This window comes from Balaenoptera acutorostrata, chromosome 1 (genome assembly GCF_949987535.1).
Source record: "Balaenoptera acutorostrata chromosome 1, mBalAcu1.1, whole genome shotgun sequence".
NCBI classification, from domain to species: Eukaryota; Metazoa; Chordata; class Mammalia; order Artiodactyla; family Balaenopteridae; genus Balaenoptera; species Balaenoptera acutorostrata.
In genome coordinates this window covers 164,631,930-164,647,974 of record NC_080064.1, presented here as the reverse complement: position 1 = coordinate 164,647,974, position 16,045 = coordinate 164,631,930, and the positions used below count along the sequence as shown (strand labels likewise).

Sequence of the window (16,045 nt, the reverse complement as noted above, 5' to 3'; positions counted from 1 at the left end):
GTATTGGGACTGCTATACTTGACTTTGCATGATAAATAGAGGAACGACCGCCCTGAGCCAGGCGTGGAGGTGCAGCCAGGGCCAAGCCTGCACTTCCCTCATCCTACTCATCGAGACCTTGCCCTCCTTCACAGGCCCTGGGTGGCCTGGGGTGACACCACCCTTCCGGCCACCAGCACCCACCACTTACCGCATGAACAGGGTTGCACTGGTCGATGGGGTTCTTAAAATCCGTCCTTAACTCATCAAAGGCAATTATCTGAAACAGAAAACACAGAATCAAGATGTTAGTGTCAATACACCACATCAAAAGCTTCCTCTGATTTGGTCCAAAATAACTCAGGAGGCGGGTGAAGTGTATCAATGACACAAGACTGGCCAGGAGTCAATCACTGTCAAAGCTGGTAATGGGCACCTGGGGTTGATTGTACTCTCCTGTCTACGTCTGTGTATGCTTAAAAATCCCCAAAAGAGGGAACGGGAGGGATGTTGTTTAAGGGTAGATACTTAAAACTAGCAGATAAATAAGTCCTGGAGACCTAACACAGTACAGTGATTATAGACAACAAAATCGTATTATAAACATTAAACTTGCTAAGAGACTAGATCTTAATTGTTCCCAGTACTTGAAGAAATGATAACTATGTGATGGGATAGAGGTGTTAGCTGACGGTACAGTGGCAACCATATTGCAACATAAATGTAGCAAATCTCTATGTTGTACACCTTAAATGTACTCAATGCTGTATGTCAAATATATCTCAATTTTTTAAGTCCCCAAAATAAAGTTTTTTAAGTTTCCTGCGCTTCGCAAAAATGTAGAGAAAACTCAGTTTCGATGAGAGTAGTTTGGGGTTTGGATAAAGGCATACAAAAATTTAAAACTTCAAACCAGCACTTTCCATTTTCTCCTTCAGGAAAAAGCTGTTTATTTTTTATTTTTGTTTATTCTACAGAGATGCTGATTAGAAGTTAAATGGATAGAAGTCAGGCAAATGGGAGAAGAGAAAAATCAAGACAGCAGAGTTGACAGGAATAGAAACAACCCAATCTCTAGCCGTCCACAGCCCGGACGATCAGCTCCTGGACAGTCAAGGCGTCACACCTTGCTCCATTGGACTTGGGTTCTCAAGGTCATTCTGGACAGAGACTCAGAGGTCCCCAGAGAGCAACGGTTTCCCCCTTTGTCTGGAGGGGAGAATGTTGGAAGTGACCTTCTCTAGCCACAGAACGAGGCGTGATCCAGGCACAGAAAGAACGAACTAGAGGTGAAGCTTCCTAACCCCGGCCACCTTGTCCCCCAGGTGTCCCCAGGGAGACTCAGTGACAGAACAAGGTGGTATTCAGACAGTAGAGTGTCCTCTCTTAGGGTGTGGATGTCTTAGGTCCTCTCCTGGGCTGCACACAAAGGGACAAACCGACTACCCCAGGAAGGCACATCCCAGGGGTTCCTGAACACTTGGCAGAATTGCTGAAGCAGTGAAGCTGCCACCCCACCCTCAACAGTCCCTGTTCCTGCAGCATGGAGGTGAAAGTAAGTACCAAGTGAGGGAAAACAGCACGCTTCCCTCGAAAACACAAGTATGCTTTTAGAGCAATCACATGTCATTCTGATTTCAATACTCCTACAGAATTAGGGGGAAATTCTAGTACAAGTCGTATTAAATAGACACATTTCTATATCATCCCTCGCCAGATAGTTCATTATCCAGCCTATACCTGAACCTTTAGTAACAAGAAACTCACCACTTATTGAAGATGTTCCTTCAGTCCCTGGCTACCTCTAATTAATCATTATCTTCCTTTACTGAACTTACATATAACTCCCTAAGGTTTCCACCCACATGCTAAGCCAGGGTCAGCAAACTACAGCCTGCAGGCCAAATCTAGGCTGCCACCCATTTCTGTACAACCTGTGAGTTAACAATGGTTTTTACACCTTTAAAATAGTAGAAAAAAATCAAAAGAAGAATACTATTTTGTGGCATGTAAAAACTATATCATATTCAAATTTCAGTTTCTATCAATAAAGTTTCATTAGAACATAGACACAATGATCCTTTTATACATGGTCTATATTCTCACACTATGATGGCAGAGCTGAGTAGCTGCACAGACACCATATGGCCAGCAAAGCCCAAAATAGTTACTATCTCACCCTTTACAAAAAAAAAATTTGCCAACCCCTATTCTATTCTTTTACTTCTCCTCTAGAGTGACAGTGTCCAATACGGTAGCCACATTTGGCTGTTTTAATTTTAATTTTAATTAGTTAAAATTAAATGTAAAATTCAGTTACCACACTTTAATTGCTCAAAATCACATCTGTCTAGTAGCTATTAAACAGCACAGATATAAAACATTCCCATTATCACAGAAAGTTCTATTGTACAGCACTGCTTTAGAGGCACAGAGAATCGTTGACTCACTCTTCCACAAGAAACCCCTTTAAGTATTGCCAGCTACGGTGAACCCAGCAAACTTCAGGCGAAATCTCTCCAACCTTTACTTAGATTAACTGGCACTAAGTTACCTCATCATTCTGATTGCCCCTCACTGACATTACAAGTTGTAAATGTCTTTACTAAAACATGACTGTCAGAACTGAACACCAAACTCAAGGTGAGGTCAGCTGGCTCAGAGAGTAAAAGTGTCACTCCCCTCCTCTGTTCTGTAAACTATGCCTCTGTTACTGTAACCTGATAGCATTAGCCTATTGGTAGCCACCTCACATTCCTGGCTTCATGCTGAGCTTGCATCGCCTAAAAGCCCAGGTCTTTTTTATGTGCTTCAGTTTAACTAAGCCCACCTCATTCCAATGTGCCCATTATTGGATTTGGGCACCTAAGAGCAGAAACTGACATTTATCCCTTTTAATTCCTCCCTATGGGTCCAATCTGTTGAGATATGATCTATCTCTCAACTACAAATCCTAATGAACATAATGTGCTCAACTTCCACATTCACTGTGATCTAAATACAAACAGAGCAGGACCAAGGGCAGAACCCAAAGCTCACCACTCCTAGCTCCCAGGAGGCTGACATAAGCAATCTTTCAGCTCATTACTTACCTAATTATAAAGACAATTCATATTTTGATCCAGTCAACTGAAAGTAAATCTCTGGATAGCATTAGAACCCCATAACTGTTGGTGCAGCATATATAAGCTCCCCAAAAAGGCCGGGAGCTCATGGACAGAAGGAGTCTAGCCCTACGTCGTGGCCATGACTGAAGGCACACTTGTGTAATTCCCGCCTCCAGCCCTGACCTGGGCCCATGTCCCTGTCTAAGTGCCGGGACGTGGGTCTGGGCTGAAGGGAGCAAAGGCTGCCGGTGCCTAAAGCAGCAGGAGAGAAGCCATGGGGATTCTGAGTTGCTAAGTGCATCCGAGAGCGGGCAACCACTGCCCAACTCAGGTCCCGACTTGGAGGAGGGTGTGAAGAAAGGAAGGCCAGAGGGCAGCTTACGTCTTCGAGCTCCACGAGATAACGGGTACTTTGTGGCTGTTTTCTGATGATGGTGATGGCGATGTGCACAATGAGGATAAAGGCTTTCAGCATCCCTACCCCTGGTAACTACTCACTAAATGATCCTTCCATTCACTTGACAAACATTCAGTGAGCATTTTTACACACGGGCACGGACTGGGCTAGCCCCTGCAGGTACAAAAATCAACAAGATACAGCTCCTGTCCTCACCAAGTTCCTGGTCTAGAAAGGAAGACAAGCATGTAAACAAATCATTCTGCTACAATGTGATAAGTGCTATATAAACAAGACGACTATAATAATATCTAACATTTAGTGCATGCTCACTATGTCCAGCACTTCCACAATCAAAACACAGAACGGTTCTATCACCCCCCAGAATTCTCTCCTGTTGCTCCTTTGGAGCCAACCCTTCCCCCATCCCTAACCACCTCACCCTGACCCCCTACCCTGACCCAGCAACCATGAACCTCTTCTCCATCCCTATAGTTTGGTCTTTTCCAGAGTCATTTAAGTGCAATCACGCAGTATCCTGGCTTCTGAGTCTGGTTCCGTTCACTTAAGGTAATGCATTTAAGATTCAGCCCCGTTGCTGCCTGTATCATCAGTTTGTTCCTTTTTGTTGCTGAGTAGTATGCCGTTACAGAGATGAACCACAGTTTATTCATTCACCTGTTAGAGAACATGTGGGTTGCTTCCAGGTTTTTACAGTTATGAATAAAGCTGCTAGAAACATCTGCATAACAGTTTTCATCTAAATGTAAGTTTTCAATTTTCTTGGGCAAAGAGGAAATGGATCGCTGGTTCATGTGGTAAGTGTATGTTTATAAAAGAGATGGAGAAACTCTTTTCCAAAGTGGCTGTACCATTCTGTATGCCCACCAGCAACATATGAGAGCTCCAGTCACTCCACGTCCTCACCAAAACTTAGTATTGTCAGTTTGGGTTTCTTTTATTTTAGCCATTTCAAGGGGTGTGTAGAGGTATCTCACTATAATTTTAATTTGCATTTCTCCAATGACTAATGATGTTGAGCATCTTTTCATGGGCTTAATGGCCATCTGTGTGTCTTCTTTGGTGAAGTGTGTGTTCAAATCATTTGCCCATTTTATTTTTTTTAATTTAGCTGTTTTCTTATTGATGATTTTTGAGAATTCTTTATACATTCTGGATACAAGTCCTTTGTCAGTTATGCAAATTGCAAATTTTTAAAATTTTTTTAATTGAAGAATAGTTGATTTACAATATTGTGTTAGTTTCTGGCGTATAGCAAAGTGATTCAGCTGTATGTATATAGATATATTATTTTTCATATTCTTTTCCATTATGGTTTGTTACAAGATATTCAGTATAGTACAAGATATTGTGCTATACAGTAGGCCCTTGTTGTTTATCTATTTTATATATAGTAGTGTGTATCTGCTGATCCCAAACTCCTAATTTATCCCCCCCACCCCACTTTCCCCTTTGGTAACCACAAGTTTGTTTTCTATGTCTGTGAGTCTATTTCTGTTTTGTAAATAAGCTCATTTGTATCGTATGCAAATATTTTCTTCTATTCTGTATCTTGTCTTTTCATTCTTAACAGGATGTTTCTCAGAGAGCAGAAGTTTTTCATTTTAACATTTATCAGTTTATCCAATTTATCAGTTTTTCTTATATTGATCATACTTTTGGTGTTGGATCTAAGAACTCTTTTGGATCTAAGAACTCATAAGGCCACAGAGATTTTCTCCTAGGTTTTTTTTCTAAAACCTAGGGTTTTCTTTATGGTTTAAACTACAAATTCAATTTCTTTAATAGATTTAGGACTATCTGTTTATTTATTTCTTATTACATGAGCTTGGAGCATCTGTGACCTTAAGGAACTGGCTGATTTCATCAAAGTTGTCAAATTTATAGGTCAAATTTACATTCAGAGCCACCCTCACTGCTTGTTTCATTTTCCCTCATAGGGTATCTCCCCTCTTGCTTTTCTTGCTAAACGTTTGAGATGGAGGCTTGAGTGAGCACAGAAAAGGCTAGAAAAGGCAGCAGCTGAACAGTGGAAACAAAGCGAGAGAAACAGTTCTTCCACAAGCTGCATAACAGAGGTTCTAGCTAATCAGGTTGTCTATGACCTTGCCTGGGGCTGGGCTGTGCAGGAGATGATGCCCAAGAGGGAGAGAAGGTCATATGCCAGGACCCGGTTGTGTACAGAGCTGGAGGCTCCAAGAGAGGCAGAGCCAGGGGCCGGGGAGTCCACAGAGAAGTCCAAAAAGGAAGGGAGCTCCAAGCAGAAAAACACACTTGATGTGAAGCTGTTTCTGTGAACCTTGAGCCCTGACCCTGCCACCACTAATCTTGGGCTAACTCATCCCCAAAAGTCCTGACCCAAACCCTCCAGCTGCTCCCCAGCACCCCCGGCCCCAGGATCATGAATCAACAATTCACTGGCCTTTGGAAGAATTAATATTGTTAAAATGGCCATACTACCCAAAGCAATCTACAGATTTTATGTGATCCCTATCAAAGTACCCATGACATTTTTCACAGAACTAGAACAAATAATCCTAAAATTTATATGGAAGCACAAAAGACCCAGAATTGCCAAAGCAATCCTGAGGAAAAAGAACGAAGCAGGAGGCATAACCCTCCCAACTTCAGACAATACTACAAAGCTACAGTCATCAAAACAGCATGGTATTGGCACAAAAACAGACATATGTATCAATGAAACAGAATAGAGAGCCCAGAAATAAATCCTCACACCTACAGTCAATTAATCTTCGACAAAGGAGGCAAGGATATACAATGGAGAAAAGACAGTCTCTTCAGCAAGTGGTGCTGGGGAAGCTGGACAGCTGCATGTAAATCAATGACGTTAGAACACTGTCTCACACCACACACAAAAATAAACTCAAAATGGCTTAAAGACTTAAATAAAAGACATGACACCATAAAATTCCTAGAAGAGAACATAGGCAAAACATTCTCTGATGTAAACCATAGCAACGTTTTCTTAGGTCAGTCTCCTAAGGCAAAAGAAATAGAAGCAAAAAAACAAAAAAACAAAAAGAGAGAGAGACCTAATCAAATCAAACTTATAAGCTTTTGCACAGCAAAGGAAACCATAAACAAAACAAAAAGACAACCTACAGAATGGGAGAAAGTATTTGCAAATGATGCGACTGACAAGGGATTAATTTCCAAATTATACAAAGAGCTGATATAGCTCAATATCAAAAAATAAAAATAAAAAACTGGGCAGGAGACCTAAATAGACATTCCTCCAAAGAAGACATACAGACGGCAAATAGGCACATGAAAAGATGCTCAACATCACTAATACTAGAGAAATGCAAATCAAAACTACAATGAGGTATTACCTCACACCAGTCAGAATGGCCATCATTAGAAAGTCTACAGATAATAAATGCTGGAGAGGGTGTGAAGAAAAGATGACCCTCCTACACTGCTGGTGGGAATGTAAACTGGTGCAGCCACTATGGAAAACAGTATGGACGTTCCTTAAAAAAATAAAAATAGAGCTACTATACAATCCAGTAATCCCACTCATACGCATATATCTGGAAAAGATGAAAACTCCAATTTGAAAAGATGCATGGGCCCCAGTGTTCATGGCACCACTATTTACAGTAGCCAAGACATGGAAGCAACCTAAATGTCCACTGACAGATGCATAGATGAAGAAGATGTGGTACATATATATATATATATATATACACACATACATACCATGGAATATTACTCAGCCATAAAAAAGAATGAAATAATGTCATTTGCAGCAACATAGATGGAACTAGAGATTATCATACGAAGTGAAGTAAGTCAGACAGAGAAAGACAAATATCATATGACATCACTTATATGTGGAATCTAAAAGAATAATACAAATGGACTTTTTTACAAAACTGAAATAGACTCACAGGCATAGAAACAAATTTATGGTTACTAAAGGGGAAAGGGGGGCGGGATAAGTTAGGAGCTTGGGATTAACAGATACGCACTACTATATATAAGATAGATAAACAACAAGGTCCTACTGTTTAGCACAGGGAACTATATTCAATATCTTGTAATAATCTATAATGGAAGAGAATCTAAAAAAGTATATATATAAAACTGAATCACCTTGCTGTATACCAGAAACTAACACAACATTGTAAACCAACTACACTTCAATAAAAATTCACTGGTTAAATGAAGGCCCTGTGAGGGGCCTCACCAGGGCTTAGAGCCCCTCCTGTGCAATGTCAGCCGGGTGTGGGTCAGCCCTAACTCTAGAGAGCCTCCATCCCATCGGGCCTCATCCCAAGGTAGCGAGCAGCCTGGACCCACCTCAGGAGGCAGGGAATTACAGAAATCCTCTACAAAGCATCTCAAGAAGCCTTCTTTCTTTAGACCCACAGTGTTTATAATTAGGAGATTAAAAGTTACCTTGCTTGTCTGAAACCCTTATTCTGCTAAAAATAACTGTGCTCTACTATGAAAAAACCTTCCTGGAAGAGTAAGAATGAGAGAAAATTCAACCTCCATTAGCTAATAAGTCCCCAGGGCTGCCCCATCACAGAGTATAGCATTCGGAGAAGCCTCTTTTGTCTGGAACATTCTCTCCCCCGTGTTCGTTCCACAGTGTCCTCTGGTTTCTGAAAGCTCTACACTGGTTGAAGCCTCACAATCTTGGATTTGTATCACATTATCTCACTGAAACATTCCATCTGCACAAGGACTCCCTGGACAGGGATGTCCCCCTAGTGTACAGTGCGGGACACCAAGCCCCAGGCAGAGTGTTTGAATGAAGTACTGGCCATGGCACAGTGGGCAAGTAACAGCCCACACCAGGAACCGGGTTTCTGAATCCTGGTCAGCTGATGCTCTGTGTAGCACAGTGCGCTGTCTCTCTGTGACTTGAAATCGTTAAAAGAAAGTGTTGAGTTATTAAAGATGCCCAAAAGACTCTTTCCTAGGCACCCACCATGTCCCTGGCACTGCTCTTGGCTCTGGAATACGGCGGTGAGCCAGAAGATAAGGCCCCTGTGCTCACAGACAGGGGCAGGGGACAGAATCAATACATACACAAGAAAAATATCTTAAAATGATAGGCTGCCTGAAGAAAGTATAATACAACAGGGTGATATGAAGACCTAGAATTGGAGGGTGGTCAAGGAAGGCCTCTTGGAGGAGGTGCCATTTCAGGTGAGAGGCTGAATGACCAGGAGCCAGACATGGAAATTTCCAGAAGGAAGTTACGCTGCAGAGGCCCTAGTGGGAAACAAGGTCGGCAGGGATGAGGTGCAGAAAGGCCACGGCAGCTGAAGCCCAGTGACAGAAAGAAACACTGGGAGGGGATGAGGCCAAGAGCAGGGCTGGCCAAGAATCCCACCTGTGTGGGACTCATCTAACCGGCTCCGCAAAGCAGACCTGTGAGCTGAGACCCCACTCAGCCCAACCGCTCCGTTGGTGATACAGCCTCTACGTTCCTCGCAGAACTGAGTGCGTTTGCTGCTTGTGGTCTCACAATCCAACAAAGGGGTGTGACCGAGGGGGACGTTGATGAGACAGGTCAGTGTGTGTGAAAGCATGTCAGGTATGCATACTGAGGAGTAGGTGGTGGGATGACGATCTTTGGGTCCTTTCTGCAAGGCCGCTAATTCACCCAAAAGAAAAGTCAGTGGTCAGAGGCAGTATGAGAAAAGACCAGGAATCCTGGCTAGTCAGATCCAGGAAGCCAGAGAATGATTTGGGGCTAACCCACCCCAGACAGCAATCGGACACTGGGAAAAGCTGTCCAAAGTCTTCTAACGAGAGGACACGTGGGGCCTGAGCCCCCCAGAATTTCCGCCTACCGGTCCATCTATCAACAGCGGCAGCTCTGTCACCCAGGTGTGCATTCAGACTCCTATCTGCAGTAGGGCCACCTGGGCAGAACTTCTCTCTTGATTTCTCCATGTTATAAGTTGAATAGTGTCCACCCCAAAAGTCACCTAAAACCTCAGAATGTGGCCTTATTTGGAAATAGGGTCTCTGCAGATTTAATCGGTTAAAATGAGATCATACTAGACTAGAGGCCCAAAATCCAGCGTCCTTATAAGACACAGAAAAGGACACACAGAAATGGGGAGTGATGCAGCTACAAACCAAGGAGCACTGAGGGTTTTCAGGAGCCACCAGAAGCTGGAAGACACAGGGAAGGATCTTCCCTAGAGCTGTCAGAGGGAGCAGGGCCCTGCCTTGGCTTCACACTTCCAGCTTCCAGAACTATAAGAGAATAAATTCCAATTAAGTCACCTAGTTTGTGGTAATTAGTTAAGGCAACCCTGGGAAACAAATAAGAGTCCACTTGCAAAATAGCTGAAATCGTTGCTGCTGTGACCTAAGATGTTATCAGGAAAAAAATGGCTTTTGGTGCCACCAGTGAATGTTAGTTAGTGTGAAAGAAACAGACAGGAGCATTTCCGGCCCAAAATAAATACCTCCCCGGGGAAGCAGGCTTTTATACTCACCACAAGCCTTCCTGTAAGCTCCCTAAAGCCACACTAAGAATAAACTTCTAATTTAGAAAGAAGTCAGTTTTTTACTTCCTCTCCATGTCTTGTCCCAACAAGACCAATTCCTTCAAACCACTGCCCAAGCCTTGGGGCCGTTTTTGAGAGTCAGGAGCTCCATCGGATGGGAGAGAGACGGGGCACGGGAACAGCTTTATTGGCTGTAACACATGTGGCTTAGGTTCAGTGTCGCTTTTATGTCTGACACTGGAGCAGATGAAGAGTCCTAAAGGTTCTGTTCACTGATTCTAAACTGCTACAGGCAGCTGTTTGCTAAGCCACACCTGAACCCCCAAGAAGAAAGCAGCATGGACTCCACACTCATGGGTACCACGCATGTAGGCCCCATGTCCCCTTCCTCTCACCATCACAGAGCGAGCCACCATTGGCCCCATGCCTCCCTGCATCACGACAGGTGCTGCCTTTTTAGAGGGAAGAGCCCTGCACCCGGAGGAGGGCTCGGTGGGGTCTTTACCCTGCAGGGACTAGCTGTGTAACCTTGGGCTTGTCTTGTCACTTTTCCAGGGTGTGGTTTCCTCATCCACAAAACGGGAATAATAACTCTCCCTACCTCAACTGGTTGCCACGTGAAATGAGGTGCCAGAGACCACAGTGGCAGAGCAGGAGAAATAAAGATGGTGTTGGATGAGGAATGAACTGCCATTATATAAAAGGCTCCACATGGCAGAATGGTTAGCATGTGCCTGTGAGTCAGAAACTCTCAGTTCAAATCCAAACTCCACCTCATCTATCTGAGTGACTGCAGGCAAACTGTTTAACCTCTCCAGCCTCAGTGTCCTCAAACATAAAGAGGAGACAGTAAGGGTTCCTACCTCCTCCTGTGGCTGTGAGGATCCAATGAAATAATGTCCATAAAGCACTGGGCGCAATGCCCAGTGCATAGCGACCATAAATATTAATTGCTACTTTTATCGCTGTAGTTATTACCACCGTACAGATGTTGGAGCCCCCCCTCCAGGATTTTGAGCACAATCATTAGCATCACACAGTCTGAATCCAGGAGAACCCAGGCACTTCAGGGAAGGAGGATGTAGGTAGGAGCCAAGGGCAGAGCCGCTCTGAGGACACGCGTGGGTGAGAAAGCGCTAGGGCCCGTCCTGTCACGGGTGGGAGACTGAGCACTGGGATGCTGGGAGGGAGGCTGGGATCAGCTGCCCCCAGACCAGCCCCTAGACCTGAATGATGAGTACAAATTGGCGAACACAGGACACGGCCTATTTGCCATTGCCTGTGCCAGAATTTGCAGACACAGGTGGTTCGGACATTGCTTCCCTGGTCCCCGTCTAGCTAACAGAAAACAAAGACCACCCCACCCCCCCCAGAGCCAGGCACATCTGGGATGGGAGGCAAGAGAGCAGGAGACCAGGCAGGCCCAGCCGACTTTCTCCTGCCGACACTCAGCAGGGCAGTCCCCAGCTCCAGCCAGCAGCCATCCCGGTCAGGGTGAGATCCAGAGGGGAGGAGGGGATGAGAAGGCCCCCCACCTTCTGCTGACTTGTGGTGGGCAAGGCAGCCCCTCTGAAGAACACATGCAGTGAGGCAGGGGTAGGAGTGTAATAGGGAAGAACAAATCTAACTCCATATTGGATCTGTTTCTTTTACTTTAACCTTTGTATTCTATTGCTTTTTCTACAAGAATATTGCCTATAGCCTGAAATAGACAGGATAGCCCATTCTCAAGGCTCTGAACTTTAAAGGTATAACACTTTTCCACTCACGCAGAGATAAAAAGTTGCAGAACAGAGAATAACATTTGTCTTGGTGGAGGTTTACAGGACCATCACGACCTATAGACACCTATAGGGACAGCCGCAAGAACAAAGGATTCTGACACCAAGAAGTCTGCAACAACCAACAACTTTTAGTATATAAGAAGCCTGGGGCTTCCCTGGTGGCGCAGTGGTTGAGAATCTGCCTGCTAATGCAGGGGACACAGGTTCGAGCCTTGGTCTGGGAAGATTCCACATGCCGCGGAGCAACTAGGCCCACGAGCCCCAACTACTGAGCCTGCGCGTCTGGAGCCTGTGCTCTGCAACAAGAGAGGCCACGATAGTGAGAGGCCCGCACACTGCGATGAAGAGTGGGCCCCGCTTGCCGCAACTAGAGAAAGCCCTCGCACAGAAACGAAGACACAACACAGCCAAAAATAAATAAATTAATTAATTAATTAATTAATTAATTAAAAAAAAAAAAAAAGAAGCCTGAATTCTAACTTGGATAAGATGTTTCTTTGGGACACTAGTCCACCATCTTCTCAGTCTGCTGGCTTTCCAAATAAAGTCACTATTCCTTGTCCCAACAATTCGCCTCTCGATTTATTGACCTGTCTTGTGGTGAGCAGGACGAGCCTGGACGAGCTTGGACTTGATAACAGGAGGAGGGCAGCAGCAGGCAGTGTTCTGGGGTCTTCCAGGTCCCACTCAATCAGTCGTCTGCTCCTCCCAGCCCCCAACTCAGCCAGCACCTGCAGCGCCACAGCTCACCACATGAAGCAAGTTGCAAACCCCAGAATGTTCTAAGTAACTAGTGCCAGCCCCAGTTCCCCCTTCCTCCTACCAAGTTTGTGTTTGCTCTGCCATCCTTGGTTCTCAGACGTGAGATTTCAGGAGGAACTTCTGGCTTGAAGGGTTCGGGGACCCTCCAGACACCCTTTGGGGTCTTGGCCATCAGCCTCCCACATGGCTCTTGGAATTGCTCCTCCTTCTGGTTCCAGGGTCCTCTGCTCCTTGGGGCAAGCAAATGTCTCCTCCAGCCCCCAGGCCTGGCGCACTCCACAGCCAGCGGGCCCAAGCTCTGGGGGGAGAGCACACCCAAGGGTGAGTGTGAACATGCATCAGTGAGGCTCCCACACCCCAAAGAATCTCCCAGGAAGAGCCATCATTAGTCATTCTTAAAAAATACTTACTAGGATCTACCATTTGCCAGGCACTGTGGTAAGAACTGGAGATACTACAAAAAGAAAGGCAGACAGGCACTGGGCTCTACCAGTGACCAAGGCTCTCTCCTTGACCAGCCTCTTCTGAGCCCTCTTCTCAACTAGGTTTCAGCCCTGGGCTCCGTGTCCACCCTTGCAGGATCTAGTTTTAGCAAGAATCCTGCTAAGTTGGTTTGGAGAGAATCCCCACTCTTGATATCTGATCACCCTGGGCTGTCTTCAGCAAGAATCCTATTAAGTCAGTGTAGTAAAAGTCCCCCCACCCTTGATATCACCTCTTAGTGATTTTCCATCACCAACCCCTTCACCCTGCTCCTTGACTACAAATCCCTGTTGTCCTTGTATTCAGAATTAAGCCCAATCTCTCTCCCCTATTGCAATAGCCCTGAATAAAGTCTTCCTTACCACCTTAACAAGTGCCAGAACAATTTTTTTCTTTAACACCAACTTCTATTTACTCTCTTGTGTTAACTCTGAAAAAGCAACAGCCTCTGGGAGCAGCAGCCTATTCAGCAAGACACTGATTTTTCCAAAGGTAAGTGTGAACTCTTTAATCAAATTGAAGGTGGAATGTGTATAAAGGGAGGCAGAACTCCAAGCTCTGGGCCAGAACTTAAATTTTTTAAAGTTGTTGATGGTGAGTTGCTTCTTTTGGTTTGAGATCCTCAGGAGCAGAGGGTGAATTAACCGTACTCCTTGGTTCATGACACATCATCACCATGGGTCTGAGCAAGGCCCTCTCTTACTTTATTTACTCATCTATTCATTTCCTTTTCTCCCATTAGCCCTTTCCCTCCATCGTAGGTGATTATTGGTTTATGTTTAATGTGTATCTTTCTCTTTGTTGTGTTCTTACAAAATGTGCGTGTTTGTGTGCATATATTTTTTTAATTAATTAATTTATTAATTTATTATTTGGCTGCGTTGGGTCTTCATTGCTGCACGTGGGCTTTCTCTAGGTGCGGTGAGTAAGGGCTACTCTTCATTGTGGTGCACGAGCTTCTCATTGCGGTGGCTTCTCTCGTGGAGCATGGGCTCTAGGCACACGGGCTCAGTAGTTGTGGCTCGTGGGCTCAGTAGTTGTGGCTCACGGGCTCTGGAGCGCAGGCTCAGTAGTTGTGGCACATGGGTTTGCTCCGTGGCATGTGGGATCTTCCCGGACCAGGGCTCGAACCCATGTCCCCTGAATTGGCAGATAGATTCTTAACCACTGTGCCACCAGGGAAGTCCAATGTGTGCATATATTTCTATCAATAATTTACCTAACTGTATTTCATTCTCTTTCTTACCTTTTGCACTCAGCAGCGTAGCTACAGGGCTCCACAGGTGTAGCCACTATGGTTTGCCTACCAATGCTCCCAGTGAGAGACACCGATTTGACCTTTGCACATCAAATAATGCTCCAAAATCCCCATGCCTGTTCCCTTAAGGATTGGTCTGGCAATTTTATCGGGATTTATACCTAGGAGTGGAACTGCTAGGTCATGTGGTTTATGGTTTTTTCTAAATTGAACTAAGTACTCCCTTACTACCCTCCTAAATGGCTGCACTCCCCCAGCAGTGCTGAGGGCTCTGCATCCCACATCCCAGCCAACACTTGGCAGCATCCAGCTTTCAAACTTTTGAAGTCTAATAGGTTTTAAGTGATCTTTCTGTTGTTTTAACTTGCATTTCTCCAGAAAGAGCCTCTCTCCATATAATGGAGAGCCTTTTGGATTTCCTTTTCTGTAAATTGCCGGCTTAGCTGCTTGGCCCATTTTTCTATGTGGTTGCTGCCATTTTTCTTTTTGATTTGCACTTGCTGCTGGTATGTTGTAGATGTGAATCCTCTTTCAGTTTTAGACATTTTGAATACCTTTTCTCATCTGTCACCTGTTAATTAATTGTGGTATCCTTCATTGAGTGGAAATCCATTTTTGCCTTATGTTTTACATTTTTTGAAGTTCTTATTTAAGAAGTCCTTCCTTGCCCCTAAGACAGAAAGGTAGACGCTTATGTTATTTTCCATTTTCTTTATGAGATTATAGAACTCTAGTTAGTCCTTTCCTGTCCTCCAACACCAGTGACTTGGCTATGGTGAGTCAACTCAAGGGATCAGAATTACTTCAGTCACTGAATATTTAATGAGCACCTACTATGAGAGGCATTGTGCTTGGAGCTGCAGATAGAAGATAGGACATGGTCCTTGGACTCAATGACAGGAGTGGAGTAAGAACACGTGAAGTGACAGGAGATGAGAGGAGTCAGGAAAGGGCAACCCTAAGTTGAAGGAATGAAATTTCTACTTTCAAACTGCCTGGAAGAGACTTGTCTCAGTAGGCATATGTAAATCATATGCAAGTCAGATGAAAATGACTATGCAAATATTTGTATATCCCAAGAATAGCCCAGAGAGGCACATCCTTGAGGCTTTAGAATTCCTTTCCCAGTCTAATGTAAATTGGTACAGCCACTATGGAGAACAGTATGCAGATTCCTTAAAAAACTAAAAATAGGGCTTCCCTGGTGGTGCAGTGGTTAAGAATCTGCCTGCCAATGCAGGGGACACGGGTTCGAGCCCTGGTCCGGGAAGAGTCCACATGCCACGGAGCAATTAAGCCCATGTGCCACCATTACTGAGCCTGTGCTCTAGAGCCTGTGAGCCACAACTACTGAGCCCGTGTGCCACAACTACTAAAGCCCAAATGCCTAGGGCCCGTGCTCCGCAACAAGAGAAGCCACTGCAATGAGAAGCTCGCGTACCACAACAAAGAGTAGCCCCCGCTCGCCGCAACTAGAGGAAGCCCGCACACAACAACGAAGACCCAACACAACCAAAAATTTTAAAAAAATAAATTATTTAAAAACAAAAAACTTTGTCAAAAAAAAAAAACAACTAAAAATAGAGCCACCATATGATCCTGCAGGCCCACTCCTGGGCACATATCCAGAGAAAACCATAATTTGAAAAGATACATGCACCCCAATGTTCATTGCAGCACTATTTACAATAGCTAAGACATGGAAGCAAACTAAATGTCCGTCCACAGATGAATGGATAAAGAAGATGTGC

General features: G+C 44.6%; 1 protein-coding gene across 3 annotated transcripts in view; it reads right to left on the bottom strand.

Moving 5' to 3' along the window:
• CNIH3 (cornichon family AMPA receptor auxiliary protein 3) overlaps positions 1 to 16,045 on the bottom strand; it is a 270,479-nt gene that overhangs the window by 74,414 nt on the left and 180,020 nt on the right. For all 3 annotated transcript variants that reach the window (XM_057544239.1, XM_007167222.2, XM_007167223.2), the window contains one exon: positions 191 to 259. In XM_057544239.1, the coding sequence (XP_057400222.1) occupies positions 191 to 259 (69 nt within the window). The remainder of the gene's footprint in view (positions 1 to 190; positions 260 to 16,045) is intronic.